Consider the following 18,786-nt stretch of genomic DNA (forward strand, 5'->3'; position numbering starts at 1 on the left):
TTAACAATATCTATGAATACTAATACTGTATTCATTTAAATGTTCACTCTGAAAGTTGTATCCATACCTTTTATTTTTTCAAGTAACTGACTCTGATATACAGTATATCTTAGTGCATGCATCCATGGTCGTACATCATGTTGTTTGCATGAACGCAAAGCTTCACTAAAAAGTGGGATTAAGCAGTCCTGCCAAAAGAAAAGAGAAAAAAAGAAAAAAATTACATAAACTAGAATATCATCAAAAGAAATTGATTATTTTGGGGTAATGAGCTCAGGTGGTCAGAAAATTACACAACTGACTAAACAAAATTATAACAGTGATCTCAAATGAATGTTGAGGATCCATTAATACCATAAAAAAAAAAAAAAAAGATATTAGTAATAATGGGTCACTAGCAAATTGTCTATGAAGATTCAGCCCATCTTTTGGTACAGTCACTATTACTTTAAATCTCTTCTCATAGTTAAAGCCTGAATGTTTTTAATGTGCATGTGTGTTTTTTAAAATCACTTTTTAAAATTAAAAGCCCATAGTCATACTCTTTAATTCTGATAAAAACTACAGACCATAAGTATCTACTCATTAGAAAAGACACAAAACTACTCAAAATATTTTTTAAAAGGCAATTTTTTTAAAAAGTGGATTTTCTTTCATGAACATCTATAGTTTAGCACAACATTAACATCGTAATTGATAGCAATAATTTCTCATACAAAATGAAACTAGATACAAAATATACTGAGTTAATGGGATTAATAAGATAAAAATCTGAGTCACTAATAATGCTACAAAACAGTTGCAAACATCTATATTTTCTCCATAAGGCCTTGATTAGAAAACTAGTCTAATCATGAACATTACTTCATAAAAACTTATTAGATTCATACACATAAGAAATATACCTCTGTTGAAAGCCTGTTTGACACAGTATTCTCCAAAGCAGATGAACAATAAAGTTGTAGAGTACTTAACACTGGCAAAGACTGTGAAACAGTTAGAGTAGAGAGCCTCAGGGGTCCAATAGCTATACGTGATGTTTGTTTCAAATATTTTACAACATTTCTGAAGGAAAAAAAAAGTTTGCTTAATATTAACAGTAACTTTTCAATCTGTGACAAAAATTATTTAAAAGTTTGATATTATACTATATTAATTTCTTAATAAGTTGGGAGCAACTTGAATTTTTAATTATGTCACTGGAATGCCATAATTTGTGCTGCTTAATTATTTTAACCTTTTGCTCCTTTAAGACAATAATTCACCTGGTCGATTAGCATCCCATAATTATATGAATTACACAGATAAAACAAGGCCAATGGAATTATATAATTAGAATATTTCTAATTCATTTTAAGAGCAACAAAAGTCCTACCAATTAAAGGAAAAAGTGTGTGTGTATGTGTGTGTGTGTGAGAGAGAGAGAGATTAACCCTATATATCTAAATTGTTTCTTAAACTTACTCAGTTATAGACTGCCACTTCTGTTCCTGTTCTATATGATTTATAGCAGTTGCCAAACAAACTGAACTTCTCAGCAACTGAACTTCAATGGATTTCTGAAGTTCCCTCGGGTCTGGACTTAACATGTTAGGAAGGAGTTTTTTCATATCTACAAAAATGAAATGCATCTCATAAAAAAGTTATTTCACATTTTTATATCCCAATAAAATGTCAATGGATTTTAACAATTTTTTAAAAACAGCAACCACAACAATTTTATTACTGACAAATATAATATTTTATACCTAAGGAAAATATTACTAATTATGCTTCTTCATCATTATTACAAAATAAAAAGTTTTCAGTCCAACAACTGAAATGTATGTTTGAGGACTAAGCAATCAGTCATTGTACTCTTAATACAGCGAATATTTTCCAGAAATATTGTTCAGAATTTTTTTAAGTCAAAAACATGCAAATGAAGAAGTCTTTATCTGCAGCCAATCTAGATTTTATGCCCAAATATTATTTAATTCGGGATGTCTTACTTCCTGAATGTCTTAATTTTCCCAAATGTGTATAAAGAGATCATAACATAATTGGTTTAAGTCACAATATATGAAACAAAATAAGAACCTTAAAAATTACAACAATATTTCAATTCCAACAAATAAAACAGTAATACTGCATTGCATTATTAATGAAATTTAAATATCCTAAAAAAAAATCACTTCTCTTAAAAAATAGACCCATCTTTCACCAGTTAAGGGAGCTCCAAGTAAGGAAAAGCTTTATTAACAGACTGAAATTTGCTCTGCAATTTAGCTCTTTTGACTACTAACACTGAGCAATGCTTTGGTCTAATATATTTGCATTTGCTGTCTATATATCTTGAATATCAGACTCTTACTATCAGACATTGTACACAAAAATATTTTACTAATCAACTTCTTATGCCAGTTGTATTCATTTTATTCATATGAAAAGTGCAATTTCATATAACCAAAAGTGTTTTCTACTCATGTCTATTCTTTAATTATGAATTTATCCCACAGCCACATATTACGTCTAGGTTATGGATTCATTTTGACCTTGTTGGAACAAACCTAACTTCTGCAAGACTGCTTTCAAATGTTCACACAATTCTTTTGTTCAAAAGTTCTTTCCTATGTTTTCCTACCTAATGTCTTGCTTTTTTTTTCTTGATTAATCTATTTCACAGAGCCACTTTTCTATTTTTCAATCATTACCAAGTTTTTCTAAATGACCATTTTATAATGTAGTATGAATTCTAGAAATCCTATTTCTCCTTTATTCTTCCCCCCCCCCCTGAGGCTGGGGTTAAGTGACTTGCCCAGGGTCACACAGCTAGGAAGTGTTAAGTGTCTGAGACCAGATTTGAACTCTGGTCCTTCTGAATTCAAGGCTGGTGCTCTATCCACTGCGCCACCTAGCTGCCCCCCCCTTCCCTTATTCTTTCTTTTAAAAACTGTTTCCTTAGATAATCAAGATTTTGTTTAAAAGTCTGGCTAGCTCTGAATTGTAGGTAGGACAGCACTAAATCTAAAAATTAACTTATGTAGCATAACCACTTTTCTTATATGGTTACATCCTAGACACAAGCTCTGTATATATCTTCAATTAATTAAGTTGTTCTTTTTTTTTTTTTTTTTAAAGAATTTTTTTAATTGTATAAAAAAGTACTGAATGTGATTTTGTACAATGAGTCCCAGATACCACATGTATTGTGAATGGGATTTACTTTCTATTATGCCTTTCTGGGTTTTTGCTATTACTATAGAAAAATGTTATTCATTTTGTATCCTGCTAATAACTATTATCTTAAGGAAGGCAAGCCATGCAGCATTTATTAAATATCTACAACATGTATGTGCTTTACAAATACTATCTCATTTGATCCTCACAACAATCTTGGGACATAGGTACTATTATTTATTATTCTCATTTTATACTTGAGGCAACTGAGGTTGATAGATATTAAGTATGTGAGAAGTGATTTAAACTTAGGTCTTCTTTATTCTAAGTCTAACTGGCTACTGCTCCAACTAACCCTATTTTTGGGCTACCAAGATGCAAAAGACGTTGAGTTTTTATTTTATTTTATCCAACAACTGGCAAAAGCCTTCCCAACTCCAGGCTCAAAGAATATATATTGATTCCATTAGATTTTTGAAGTAAATCCATTTGACTCTCTCTTATTGCTATTGATAGTATTTCTATAACTAGATCAGCAAGAAATAGCCAGGAAAGTAGGAGAAATAGCGCCAGACTTAGAATCCAGAATTTAGTTCAAAACCTACTTCCCAGATTTACTAAACCGTTTGTCCTCTAACTACTATCATCATGATCATTACATAACATGAGAAAGGAGAAATTTTTGCTTTGCTGTTTCATTTATTAGAAAAATGTCTAATATTTCCCTTTAGATGAAATACTAGCTTTTATTTATAGGTTTTTCTTAATTTTATAAAAAGAAAGGAAGAAAGGAAGGAAAAAAGGAAGGAAGGAAGGAAAGAAGGAAGAAAACATCTATAAAAGAATGTTTCAAATAATTCATACAAAGAAATACAAATCTGCATTAAATACAAAACAATTCTGAGATTTCACCTCATATCTAGGTAACTGGCAAAAATAATACGGGAACTATGCTGGAGGAGTTATAAAAAGATTAATGCATTGCCAGTGAACTGGGAATTGATACAAATATAGTAGAAAGAAATTTTGGAATTATGTGAAAAAAGTGACTAAACTGTCTATACCCAGAAATTCCACTGCTAGATATATACCTTAAGGAGGTAAATGTTAAAAGAAAAAAGCCCCATACATACCAAAATATTTATAGTCGCGCTTTTTGTAGTAGCAAAGAACTGGAAACAAAGGAGATTCCTATCAATTGGGGAAAAGCTAAACAAGTTATGGTACATGAATGTAATGAAGTATTTACTGAGGTGTAAGAAATGATGATTGTGGATACAGAGAAGCATATGAAACTTATAAGCTAATACCAAGTGAAATAAGCAGAACCAGGGAAACAACACACACAATGAGAAGAACAACTGAAACTCAATGCTGTGAAAATGATCAAGCTTGACCTTAAAAAAGACACATGAGAAAGCATATCTCTTTCCTTTATTTGGAAGGTGGGAAAATTAAAGATGTAGAATACTACAGATGTCATTTTTTTTTTTTTAAAGGTTAGTACAAAACCATTTTTGTCTAGTAACTTACTTATTATTTGTTGTAAGAATCAAATTTCTAGGGGATGGTAAAGAGATATACTAGGAAATGTAGGTGATATAAATATCAATAAAAACACTTTTTAAAAAGTCACATTTTTAAAAAGTAAACAATACGATTTTTAAATTAAATCTAATATTTATTTTTTAAAATGTCAAAACCAATTTACATATAGCAATTACTTAAATTTGTTTTTTAAACTGTCACTGACTTAGAAATGATTGGACAAATCCAGTTATGTCCCAATTTCTGAATAAACATATAATCACACAAATAATACTTTTACATATATGGAGTCTATAAAAATAATTTTACTTACATACCTATTTTTTCTTTTGATCCTCCAGTAAGCAGGTTAATGTTTTCTCCTGGTAATAATTCTAACTGTTCAGTACATTCAATAAATTCTCCAGACTCAAAGCTGCTTAATGACCTGTAATTAAATTTATTATTTTCAAATTGCTATAATATATCTTTATCCACAATTTACTGCCGGCCATTTATAAATGACAACCTTATTACAATCAAAAGAAGTAGGTAATTTATAACTTACATAGATATATATATATAAGATAATTAGATATATTATAGATAATATATAGATATTGTAATATCTTAGATATTTATAGATATTTACAATAGCTCATCCTTCATGCATATTTTATTGGTACATGCAAGCTTAGCAACTTATGAACAAATAACAGTTCCAGAAAAGAAGCTTTTTAACTTCCAGAATGCCATGCATGACTTCTTTCTTAAAATTCAACAGTATTTTATTTTTCTGATTACAAGAAAAGATAATTTTCAAAATTGATTTTTATAAGATTCTGAGTTCCAAATTCTCTTTCTCCCTCTCCTTCTTCTTTACTTCCTCTTTCCCCAAGACAGCAAGTAACCTGATATAGCCTATACATATACAACCACTTTAAACATATTTCCATGTTAGTCATGTTCTGAAATAAAAATCAGAACAAAAGGGAAAAAAGGAAAACCACAAGAATAAAAAAGCAAACAAGGGGGGGGGAAAAAAAGGTGAAAATTATATGGTTCGATCTGCATTCGTTCTCCATGGTTCTCCCTCTGGATGCAGATGGCATTTTCCATCCCAAGACTTATTTCTTTAGCAAAGAAAAGACATCTAGAGATCACCTCATACACATTGCAAATAGTATTCAAATGTGAGCAAAAAAAAAAATCTGTTGTTTTTTTTTAAGCCTAAAACAACTTATAAATTTACTCACAGAAATGAAATTTACACTTAATATTTACCTAATTTAAAAAATACCCTAATATTGCTTTCATGGCTGTAATTTACAAATTGAATATTACTGACAATATATGTTGTGGCTAATTTGTATAAATCAACATGATTATGTTAGCATTCATTGCTTTCCTCTTTATTTTCTCCTCCTCGTTCACAAATGTCTATCTGTGTCCTAATATACTTCATCTCTGATAAATCACTTTTTTGGAATGACTGTAAACCTCTTTGGGAGTTCACAAAGTTAACAAAAACATACAACCTTGAAATAAATGCTATTAATATTTTAGAAAAGGAAAAAAATCAGTGACTATCTTTCCTCCCTTAACATAAGTATTCAATTGAAAGCAGAAATAAAAACAACCATATTTTTGTAACAGTCCATTGATTATTTTTAAATTGTTGAAAACAGCATTTATTTACAAAAATACATTATTTTAAAACAAAGCCAGGCAATTGTCACATACTTTTAAGTACTGTGCTAAATTGTACAACTAATTTTTAGAAAAAAAAATCTTACTTGATGTAGTTGAAGTCAGCTTTTAAGTTAAGTGAAGTACTACTTGTACTTTTTTTCAAGTCATGGACAGCATTCTGCCATTCCTGTACTGCAGCCCAATCAGCAATTGAGATATAACACTCACATGCTTTATTACCCAAATAATTTATAACTTCAGGGGAAGAATCACTTGGTTTTGCCAGGACAGTTTTTCTACCTTCACCTATAAATTATAAAAAAAAAATTTTTAAATAAACTCAGGATAAATCTGTAATTCAAAATATCAGTAATAACTTGAAAAACAAAATTATCATCTGCCAATCATAAAATAAAATGTTTAATGTCAAGTTTAATAGTATAAGTACTATAAATTGAAGTAACTCACCATTCAGAGAATGCTTTGGACTGGCATTATTACTATTAGAGTTGGCTAACTTCAAGACAGATTTATCAAATCCAGTTATGCTGCAATCTACACCTGTCATGGCACACAAGTGCTCCTGGTATTCAATGGTTGCCTTTTCAAACCTTAAATATAAATTTAAAACAGTTTTAAACAGTATCAGTAATCCAATGAAGAGTATCTATACTTAAGTTTTATTATTTTCCTTGTAGCTTATACAAAGCACTTAAGTAAATTCATGGTCATAATATCACAGATCCTAAAACTAAAAGGGACTTTAGAAGCCATTTAGTTCAGCCTTCACTGTACAGATAAGGAAATTGAAGCCCATGGCCAACTTATTCAAGCTATTTTTTTGTACAATGATGTTTTTGTAAGACAAGATCTGGTGCTGACACTATATGAGTCAAATTAACTTTGCCCCCCTCCCCCACATATGCTCCCTAAAACATCTTGAAAATTTATATCAGTAGTGTAAAACTCAAATAGAAGGAAATCTCTGTGGGTAGACTACTTAGAAATCACACTTTAACATTTATCTATGTTATAATCTATTTTTATTTATTTATTTAAAAGCTAAATATTTCCCAAATGCATTTTAATTTGGTTTGGACTGCTTTGCTACTCGTCTGTTGAGTTTGACATCACTGGCATATATCATTATTCTTAAGGAAAACCAAAGAAAAGTGGAAGAATAGGCACAATCAATTCCTACTATTAGGCAAAAAAAAAAAAAGTTTAGTATTCTCACCTTCACATATTGTATACAAAAAGAATATCAGAAAACTGAGGATACTGTCCTTGAAACCTTTATGTATAAAATATATAACTAACCTACAGTCCAATCCCAAACTGTCCCAAAAATGTATTCTTCCTCCCCCCCCTTTTCTGAGGCTGGGGTTAAGTGACTTGCCCAGGGTCATACAGCTAGGAAGTGTTAAGTGTCTGAGACCACATTTGAACTCGGGTCCTCCTGAATTCAAGGCTGGTGGCTCTATCCACTGCGCCATTGTCCCCAAAATTTAAAAGGCATTTAGTTCTCTCTTGGAAAAGATCTTTTATTGCACCTTCTGTAGTAGCAAAGAAACAGAAATAAAAGAGGTATTCACCAACTGTAGAAATCATTAAAAATTAGGGTATGTGAATAATGGATTATTGTGCCAGAAATAGTGAACAGGAAGAATTCAGAGAAACATGGGAAAATATAACCGATATAACGTAAAATAAACAGAACCAGGAAAACAATATACTACTACAATGAAATAGAAAATAAAATGAAATCGAAATATTGTGCCATTATAAGGACCAAACAGATTCAAATCAGAATTAGTGAAGAACTTTGCATACACTTATGTCAAAAGCACAGTTGATGAATTGGTTTTGACACTTTTCCTTTAATTTTTCATGTTTTATAAGAGTCAGATTGGTAGAGAGGTAGATATACATTAGAATCAACCCAGCTCTTTCATTTTACAGATAAGGAAACAAACACAGAAAATAACTAGGTCCTAAAGTCATACAACTAATAAATGTCTGAGGTGAAAATGTCTTACGTTTTTGCCAGTGCTAAAGCACCATCTTGAAAGATTATTTTCAGGGAGAATGAGAAATGAACTTCAAAATATAAAATAACCAAAGGCTAAACCATGGTTCAACATCTGAGTTTTTACTAGCCAGGAAAGAATGAGAAGTGGTAAATGACAAATAAATAACATTTCTCCCTTCTTAAAAACTAAACCACATTTTCTATAAGCAGTAGAGTGTAGTTCTAAGAGAAAACAAGAACACATTTTTGTATAGTATAATGTGAACTTCAAGTTTAATAAAACTATTTCCCATATGTTGCTATCACATTTCAGATAAAATTCGTCGTTTTCTCTTTTATTTCAGACAAAAAACACTTACCACTTAAAAGGGTTTCTAAATTTGAGGGCAAAGTATGGATTCTATTCAGATCAATACAGTATGATGAAATCTTAAGAATAAAATGATTACAAATATTTATAAACACCTAGAAATGACTTAATTTGTAGAAGAAAATATTTTAATTAGAAGATTTCTTTATTCTTCCTTGTAGCACATCCTTCTGCATCTATCACATCACAGAAACTGGGTAAATAGTTGTTGAAGTGAAAGTGATCTTACCTCCCAGTTACCTTACTAGGTATGGCCTATGTTATCTCTGACCTTTCCTTTCTTTAAAAAGGTTTTATCAACAAAGCCAGAGATCAGGAGGTAATGCATAAAAGCCTTTAATCAATTATGGAGTACAATTCAAGTATAAGGTATTGTTTTGTTATGGGTATCTTACTTTTTAACCATAGCAAGGAGAATAAGTTCTATGACTACTCCTTTAGAGTCTTTAACTTTAATCTTAACTTGCTTTAAGCTCTTTAACCAAAGAATCATATGTCAAATTTAAACTTGGGAGAGTTTTGTAATAGAAGATGTGTTCACACCTGAACCCTTCTCAGAAGATTGAATCCATTGTAAGGCATTCCAAAATCCCAGATTCCTTCCATAGAAGATGGGCCTGCTGGACCCAGGATGGAGAGTGAGGGAAAATGGAGCAAGAATATTAGGAGCATAAATTCTGCCTCAGACACTGGTGAGTCATCTGGGAGACCCCTGAAAAAATCCCATAACCTCTCTTGAATGGTTTCCTCACCTATAAAATGAGAGAGTTGGACTGGATGGCTTTTAAAAATCCTTTCCAGATCTAGACCTATGGAAAATTTTTTTTTTTAGTTCTATTCTTAAACAGGCATTTGGGGGCAGCTATATGGTACAATATACTATGTCCATCATATGGACAGAATACTAGGCTAGAAAACAGAAGACATCCTTCTGAGTTCAATCTCAGCCTCAGACAAATCTTAGTTATATGAACCCTGGCAAGTCACTTAACTCTATTTGCCTTAATTTCCTTATCCATAAAAATGGACTGGAGAAGGAAATAGCAAACCACTCCAGGAACTCTCTGTTAAGAAAACCCCCAAATGGGGTCATAGTTAGCCATGATTGAACAACAATAAACACCAAGAAACACATTTTGCCAAAGAAGAGCCCCAAAGTCAAATCTTAAGACCTTAAGTTTGCCCAGTAGCGGAATAAAATTCATCCAGTTCAGCCACAAATAGTTTTGTTCCCTCAGTTTTTCTCATATTCATGAAGAAAAGTCCAAAAGTCCACATATACTATTCATGTAAAAGTATGATGTATATGGCGTTACTTCAATTTGCCAAAATGTAAATTGATTGCTTTTGGCTGGATTATAAAGTTTAAAGGCTAGTTAACCAAATTATTTATCTCTTTGTTACTTCCTCCCTCTCTCTGTCTCTTACCTTCCTTCTGCCTGTTGTGCAACTGAATTAATCCAGACAAGATTCTTCCCAACAACTGAAGAGGACCATACAGCTAGTCCTTGTATAGCTTCAGGGCAATGTAGCTCACACAGTGCTTCTACCACCATCATAATTGTTACTTCTAATTCATTTCCCTAGGAAAAATATTCAGAATAATTAAAGATCATATTTATGCTAATATAGGACTTAATACTTTTTTCCATTCATAAATCCTTATTGCTTGAGAAATCTTTACATGACTCCAAGCATACAGATAAATAAAAAAGTATACAAATCAAACATTTATTGATAACAAATCATAATTTTGGAACTCCCCCCAAAATTCAGTTCACAACTCCATATGCATGTGACTCAGTTTAAGAAGCTTTGCATTGATCAGATTACTTAAAATAAAGTACTTATTTTAAAACAATTCAATGTTCATAAAAGATGTATAAACATTTGTTATGAAGATAAATATGAATTAACTATCTTCTAGTGAGTTTTGGGCTTGCCTTTGTGTAAAGTTGTTTGCTGAGAACTTTAGAACATGCTCCAAGTTATCTGACAGACTCTCAAGAAGCACAAGAAGGATCAGCCATCCTTCTGGTACCTCAATTAATAAGTATCCTTTTTATGACAGATCTGTGTTTACCCTGGAAGCCTGGCCAATTCCTGAAGTAAACATAATCCTCCTAAAGGAATGAAAAAATATTCTTTTTTGGTGGACCTCTTGTGATGGAAAATCCTATATCTGAGAAGGCTACTCCGTTTCAAGGGTCAAATGAAAATATTTAGCATAATGCCTTCTTTGTTCTCAGCCCGTAAAAACCCCTTCATGGAAATGAACTTTGAGAATTCAATTAGGAAGCCTTTTGCAACTTGCCTAACAATGCCTCACACTAGAGATTCTGAATAGCTGTGACCATGGATTCTCTCAGACAAGGAATCCAGTTGTTGGTTTTTCCTTTAGCGGTGGTGATGTATGCTATATGTTGGCTTTTTGTTTGTTTCTTATGTTGTCTTATTCATCACCATGTTTGTTAACTGAGCATTACTCATGTGCTCTCTAAGTTTCCCCCTCTTTTTTAGTATCTTGTTTAAATCAAGGGTCTAAGTGGTAATAAGCTTCTGTATTCCCCCCCTTTGTAAGTCTGTGCCTGTTGAATGCAAAATCCCCCTAGGTTCATCCTAGTAAGATTTTGCATTTTTAAAAGTTGGCTAAATGAAATTTAATTGTAAGGCAAATTATTAAAGGGCTAATGAGATATGAGATAGAAAAGTATAATACATATACCATAATGAAGCTATTTTAAGATAGGATAACTCTTTAAAAGAACAAGGATGAACTCAAGGAGGTAATTTAAGAAGGCACCCCACTCCATTCAGTCAGGCAAGATAATGTCACCACTCCTTTGCAGAAGTAGGAGGTCCACATTTATTTATTTTCAGACTTTTCAACTGAAAATTGAATGATTTTTTTTCCCTCTTCTTCCTCTTTTTCATTTTCTTTTCCTTAAAATATTCTTCGATATATAAGATGGCCCTCTAGGAAGGGGAGAGAGGATACTGGGAGAAACTATGATGATGTAAAAAAAAAAAAAAAGATATTAATAAAAAATTATGTTAAAAAAAGAAATAAATACCATGGATTCTTGGGAATACAATTATTTTATATTGAACTCTTAGAAATCTTACAGTAATGGGGATTTTGAATAAGCTTTTGATAAACTTAAAAATAATACACAATTAAGGGGACATTTAAGGTGCCTAGTTTAATTAAAGAAAAGCTATAAATATCTTTTTTGAAAAATTTTCTTAAAAAAAAAAAAAAAAAAGATTAAATATTCATAAGAGGAATACTGAAGCAATAGTTCTAAAAACTAATGGAGGGGGTTTTCCAAATTTCACTAGTGAAGTCATAGATTATCAAAAAGCTGCCGATAATATTTAAAATAAGAGCTAAATAATTAAATATGAAAATTCTTTACCTGAGATACATTATTAGCCTTCATTTCAGTAAGCAAATCAAAGCCATGCCTTACAGTCACAGCAGGTTGACCTGCCAACAGTCCAACTCTCATGATGGAAAGTCTAATCCGAGTTAACCAGTCTTGACAAGTTTGGCGATTGGTATAGAAAAATGTCCTAATGACCTTCAAAGTAAAGAGTGAGTCATGTAAGTTTATTAAAATTAAAACTTAAATCTCATAGTCTAATTAAAATATTTTATATAAATGTTGTTAAGCAATCTGACTATATGTTGTCATAAATTAAAATATATCAATAATCTCAGACACTAACCTTAGGAGGTGAAGTCAGTGCATTAGCACATCCTTCATATGCATTATACATTAACTTTTCCAGATTTTCTAAGTACTGCAGAAGAAGAACTAGTCTAAGTTGATTGCTGCTATGTCCTTCATCATTGTCTGCAGTTGTCCATTGGCTAACATCTTGATCGGGGTTTAATGTGTGGGCTGCAAGACTCCTGATGATTCCTATAAACATTTGACAATTCCAAATGGATAAATAAACTTTGATTATAAAATCAAATGAGACCAATCCAAAAATATTGACACTGAACATTCACTACATATACAGTATCATAATGAATCCTCTATTTAAAAATTATATTAAAAAATACATGCTTAGAATAATTTCTCATTCTATTACAGCACACAATACAATTTCTTTTAAATAGTCTGGTAAACTAATTATTTTACTTATTCTTTAATAACAAAATATTGATTTTATCATTATTTCATCATCTATATCAATAACTTTTGTAACAAGGGTAAAAAAATTCTAGTGTAACAAAATATATTTTAAAAATTTGTATATTTTTAAAATTACCTTCAATTGTCTGGAATGTATCTTGTGCTCTGCCTAGGGGTGTTCTTAACTTGGAAAGAACAGTGAACTGGGCTGCTTCCCAAATAGCCCACTGCCAAAGAACAGCATCTGTCTTTAGAAGATTACGTGGAATAGTTGATTGGTCACGTTTATCTAGCCTCTGGCAACTGTAGAACAATCTTTCTAACCAATTGTCCTTCCTGAAAAATAGAATTTTTATGCTGTATTCAATAAGCATTTAACAAAACACGCACACTTATATGTACACACTCACCAGCTTAAGGATATCATGACATAGTCCCTACCCCTCAGAAACTTCCATTTATATTTATCATATTTTATTTATTATGACTATATATAATTAAATTCAAAATAAAAAGATTGGATATTTAAATCATTAGGTAAATGATTTCTATCTTTTTCCATTCTTACTTTACTAGAATAGAACTTTTGAAACTCTAGAATCAGAATAATTAAGTACTTTCCTAAGAAGTAAATACCTCTCTAGCACTGTTTTCAAATAAGGACATTTCTAGTTCTTTGGTTATGCTAGGTCTGAATAATTCTCCCTGTTGCTGCTAATTACTGCAAGTAGAAAATAATGTGATTTTTGTTCCCCCACTATATAGTTACCCTTCAAAACTCAGATGAAGGTAAAAAATATTTTATAGTATGTAATCTTTTCCCCAGGTCTGTGAGCAAATAAAATTTCTTACCCAGTTCTATGAGAATTCCCATATAAAATAAAACTAATGACATCAGAGAAATCTTGTGGATGGAACGTGTTACTTGGAGCTTTGCTCATGTGACTTCTTATAGCTAAAGAAATTTCTTGTATTTCTGTGTGGTTGCTATTGCTGTAGGAGGAAAAAAGTGCTATATTAAATAGCTGTTAAACAAAGACCATAATTTATTTCAAGGTTTCGAAAAGTAAATAGAAAAAAAAAAAAAAAACTTCAAAAATATAAAACTTAAAAATAAGATCTAATATTGAAATTTTAAAATGGGCTCTAAAAATTAATCTTGTGCAAACTATATGAAAACCTCTATTTGGAGTATTTAGTAGTTTAAAAAATCTTCTACAAGCAATTTTTCTAACTAGATCAATTCTTTCATCACTGAACAGACTCAGCAAAGTGCTCAATAACAACACAGAACTACATTCAGAGCATTTTCCTTCCTTTTCTACAAAACTGTAAAACTCTGAAGTAAAAGTAGAATGGAAATTTTTAATGGAGTTTGTTTTGTTGTCTCAAAAAATGCTCTTACACTTATTTCAAAATCTTTTTACCTCAGGACAACATCCAAAGGAATAGATTTCAACAACTTTCCGAAGGCTTGCCGAATACGAGTCCCACTATGGACCAGCTGGACACGACATACATCAACACACCTATGTTTTTTAAAAAGGAACAGGAAAATATCACTTGTGCACAGATGAAAGTTTTTGTTTTGGAGTGGAGGGAATAGGGAGAAAAAATGTATAATTATTAAATAAATACATACCTTTGTAAAAGGTCATCAGGCAAGGAAGATGACAAGGCATGTAGGCTACTACATGCCTGAAGACAAATATTCACGTCTTCAAGAAGGGCTATAATAACAAAAAAGGGACACTTTAAAGACAATTTTTAGATTGTTTTATATACCATTTTCTGGATTCTTGGGGTCAAATACCAATCCAATTTAATTCAGAAGATTATTATTATATGTAAGTCACTGATCTAATGGAAACCAAATTTTTAAAAGATATATCTAGCAAAACCAACTTAAATGCTTCTCAAAAGGTCATCTACAAGAACATATTAATGAAAAAAAAACCCTAAGAAACCTAAATAAGAAATTAAAATATAATTTTAAAATCTTTATATGCAAGAATTTCCAAATGTGAAGAGAGATTTAAAAAGCAAAAATATAGCTTTTATTCAGTTATCTTTGCTATTTTTTGATACCAGGATGCTCAGTTCCATAGTTTGATTAGAAGTAAAAATCTTACTGTTTGCTAGAAGTCCTTTGCAAAACTTATGGAAAGATGGAAGAGAGAATAAAGGTGCATATGTTTCAGACTTTTTCATCAGAACAGCAACTTCCAAAGCCCAAGTCATTAGCAGTTTCCTAAAACAAATTTATACATAGCAAATATTAACATGAATGTCCACACACAATTATTTCTACATGAGATTTACTTCTTTAAAAAAGTGATTTTCATTGCTTCAAATGTTTCAACTGCTTGCAAAATGTTTGTAAATAATTTTGAGTTACTTAATGGTTGAAATTTTCTTACAAAGCCTTCTTTAAAAAAGTCTCAAAAAACGGACCTAGATTAAGTTTCCATAAACACATGTTCTTGAATTAGATTATTCCACACAATTCTTTTGAAAGGAATCAATAACGAATGCTTCAAAATAATGGAAGAGAATAAGGATACTGCATATTATGTGCCAAGTACTGTGACAAGTGGTTTGCCAATATCATTTTCATTTCAATCCTTAAAATAACACTACTATCACCTCCCATTTTACAGTTGAGGAAATGGAGGCAATAAAAGGTTAATCCCCAGGGGCACACAACAAGTTAAGTCTCTGAGGTTGGATTTGAATTTAGGTCTCCCTGACTCAGTCCAGCACTATATCCTACAGCTAGCTGCCTCAATATATCCAATTTTTTTAAAAATGTGAGCTATAAAGTTGTTGTTATTTGAAAATGACAAAGAATTAATTTATGAACAAAACCATAATATGAAAAATTTACCTGGTATCCTGATTAAGGTTATCTTTCTTTAGCAATATTCCCAAGAGGTTGAGTATGATTGAGAAATGCTTCTTTGTGGCTGTTGTTACAGTACTAATTACGGCTCCGTCAAACAATGATGGGGATGAAGAACTAAGGCTACTAGATATAAAGTGATCATGCCTGGAAAATATGCAAAAATTTGAATTATTTAAAAAAATAAATTGTGAAATTAGTAATCCCCATACCAAATCAGCATCAATTTTTAAAAATCTGGTTAACTTGTTTTCAAAGTGATCGTCTTACCTGGTACAATGTGAATACAAGGTATAGAGGACTGCATATTGGATAGCAGGAAAATGGACAGCTAGGTCACCATGCACAATCATTAGGTTCTTACTCAGGAGTGCAAAGACCGTTGGAGACAGCGCCCACATCTAAAAGCACACACACACACACACACACACACACACACACACACACACACACACACACACACAAAACAAAAACAAACAAAAAAGTTATATATATATATACATATATATGTGTGTGTGTGTACATATATATATAGTTGCTATTTTTTAAGAGTAAATCCTTAGAAACACTAAAAATACATTTGCAGAATTAAACATGTAATTTGGAAATCCCAAGGAATATGTTACAATATTACAATTGGTAAAATATCTTGCTGTGCTGAAGTCATATCATTATTCCTATCCCTTTTCTATCAGCATGATATTTACTCATTTCTGTGTCTTAGGGTTTTCCAAGTTATATTTCTAAATTGTGAAACTCTTAATGGTCAGGAATTTGAGGGAATATAAAGAAGGCAATCATGGTGCAGTATCAATGAAACCAGATTAAAAGTAATTGGGAAATATTAAAATAAAAATGCAACATAGCATAATTGTAGTGTAAAGATTAATGGCTTCTGTTTCTATGTGACTTGATAACATTAGTCTAATAAGCTAAGGCAATCCTGTTGTCAAATACAAAAAAAAAAAAAAAAGAGATAGTGCAGTATCTTAGAATTTAGAGATCCTAAGTTCAAATGATGCTTACTACCTGTATGACCTTTGATTACCTGGCTTACTTGGCCTCATTTTCTTCTTCTCTCAAATAAGAGGTTATGGGCCAGATGAGCTTAATCTTTGATCTATGATAAAGGAGTGGTGGTAAAGGAGTAAAACAGAATGACTTGGTCATAAATATAACAGGGTCAAGGACAAGCGCTCAAATTCCTGTCCAAATCATTGTTACTTTTTTTCTCAAAAGGAAACTCATTACTAGGATTTAAATATCGTTTTTTTTTTTTTAACTACTTTTAAATAATATATTTAGGGGTAAAATTAAAACTTTTACAAAGAAATAAGCCTTGAACTTCTTTGATATTTCAATGAATTCATTGAAGAGAAGCTTTATACAATTTCATTGATCTTAGATCCAGTTTTGGCTGGCCAAAAGCTCTCTGTAATCACTATTATTCCTGAGACTTCTCATTTCTCTTCCTATTCTTATACTAATCAATAAACAATCAATAATCATTTTAGAGAAAACTATCTCAATATACCGTACCATCATCTCCAATCCCATCCCACTCATGCTCTACTCTAACCCAGGGCCTCTTCTCCACTGTTGCCCACTGAAAATTCTCATTCCATAATACACAAACTCTTCTTCAGATTAGTCACAATACTTTCATCTCTTAACTCTCCTCTAATAATATTGCATATTTGCCTATTCTTTCCAGTACCAGCTTGTATCATCGCTCATATCCTACAAGATAAGTGTCCTGGAGGGAGTGATGGAAAAACTTCTAGACTCTCCCATTATTTTCTTTACTCAGCAACCTTTCCTTCTTTTAAATCCACTCAATCACTATTTTCTACCTAATCTAAATTGTTAGCACCAAACCTCATACCAGTCTTCCTCCTATCTTATTATAAGATTATTATTTAATTATTAATTATAAGATTATAATTTGCTTATTATCATTCTCTTCTCCTAAACTCTTACCTCATACCAGGGGACTTTATAAAAATGCTTCTTTCAACTCCCTAATTTCCCAATTCCTTATCCTTTTTAAATCTCATGGCCCACTGCTTCATTTCACTTGGCCACACACTCATTCTCATCATTATGCAAGAGTGTTATACTTCCCTAATTAGAAACTCTGCTTTTACTATAGCTTCCTACCATTTCACCTCTCCAAATTAATTTTTCTCCTGCTAGACCTAATTCCTCCAAAATCAGTACTTTTAGAAACTTCTCTTTCCTCCCTCTTCAATCCCAAGCTAAATTAGCCATTTCAATATACATTATTTTCTACTTTGTAATCTTCACCTCTTATTCTAACTCTTTAAAAAAGTCAATCATAGCTTAAGCCTCCTACCTCTATTCTTCAGCAAATGAAGACAAATTGAAGAAGTCTCACAACTTGAGCTACCAATTCATATTATCTAACCTCAACTAGGCTCTTAAAGCAGCAAAGCAATCTCTTGATTCCATTTTACTAATCATGTCTCATTTCCCTCAGAAGCTACTCCAAAATTTCTCATCTCTTTTCAAGCTTCCCGCATCTTCCATTACTAAACTGAGCAGCTCCCTTGGTATGAGAAATTTGAAGCCATACAAATTGAGTTTACTCTTCCTCTAGTCTCTTAACAAAACTCCAACATAATTGGAGATACTATGATCTACAACTCTTTTTTTTTCTCTCACTCCCTCTCTTTTCCCTGGCCCTTTTCATTGCTAAGCATAGCACCTGTATATGTATACTTGATCTCATCAGTTCTCTACAAAAGAATGTACCCTTAATGTTCCTCCTTGTCCTTCAAAACATTTCATCTCTTCCTACCCTCCTGCTTTCAAATATGGTCGTCTCCCCTATACTTAAATTTTGGGGGGGGGGGATTAGATCCTACCATCCCCTTCAAAACTAACAATCTAGATCATTCTTCCCTTTCTAACCTAAACTTGAAAAAGCTATCTA

General features: G+C 31.6%; 1 protein-coding gene across 4 annotated transcripts in view; it reads right to left on the minus strand.

Moving 5' to 3' along the window:
- SMG1 (SMG1 nonsense mediated mRNA decay associated PI3K related kinase) overlaps positions 1-18,786 on the minus strand; it is a 117,018-nt gene that overhangs the window by 47,711 nt on the left and 50,521 nt on the right. For 3 of the 4 annotated variants that reach the window (XM_074280893.1, XM_074280895.1, XM_074280896.1), the window contains 17 exons: positions 16,101-16,231; positions 15,816-15,977; positions 15,061-15,179; positions 14,571-14,658; positions 14,356-14,457; positions 13,781-13,921; positions 13,065-13,264; positions 12,513-12,709; positions 12,200-12,364; positions 10,209-10,363; positions 6,847-6,989; positions 6,483-6,684; positions 5,025-5,134; positions 4,293-4,331; positions 1,465-1,612; positions 906-1,065; positions 68-188 (listed from right to left, as the gene is read on the minus strand). In XM_074280893.1, coding sequence (XP_074136994.1) covers positions 68-188; positions 906-1,065; positions 1,465-1,612; positions 4,293-4,331; positions 5,025-5,134; positions 6,483-6,684; positions 6,847-6,989; positions 10,209-10,363; positions 12,200-12,364; positions 12,513-12,709; positions 13,065-13,264; positions 13,781-13,921; positions 14,356-14,457; positions 14,571-14,658; positions 15,061-15,179; positions 15,816-15,977; positions 16,101-16,231 — 2,383 coding nt within the window. The remainder of the gene's footprint in view (positions 1-67; positions 189-905; positions 1,066-1,464; positions 1,613-4,292; positions 4,332-5,024; positions 5,135-6,482; positions 6,685-6,846; positions 6,990-10,208; positions 10,364-12,199; positions 12,365-12,512; positions 12,710-13,064; positions 13,265-13,780; positions 13,922-14,355; positions 14,458-14,570; positions 14,659-15,060; positions 15,180-15,815; positions 15,978-16,100; positions 16,232-18,786) is intronic. The other variant, XM_074280894.1, reaches the window with a different exon arrangement.

This window comes from Sminthopsis crassicaudata, chromosome 1 (genome assembly GCF_048593235.1).
Source record: "Sminthopsis crassicaudata isolate SCR6 chromosome 1, ASM4859323v1, whole genome shotgun sequence".
NCBI classification, from domain to species: Eukaryota; Metazoa; Chordata; class Mammalia; order Dasyuromorphia; family Dasyuridae; genus Sminthopsis; species Sminthopsis crassicaudata.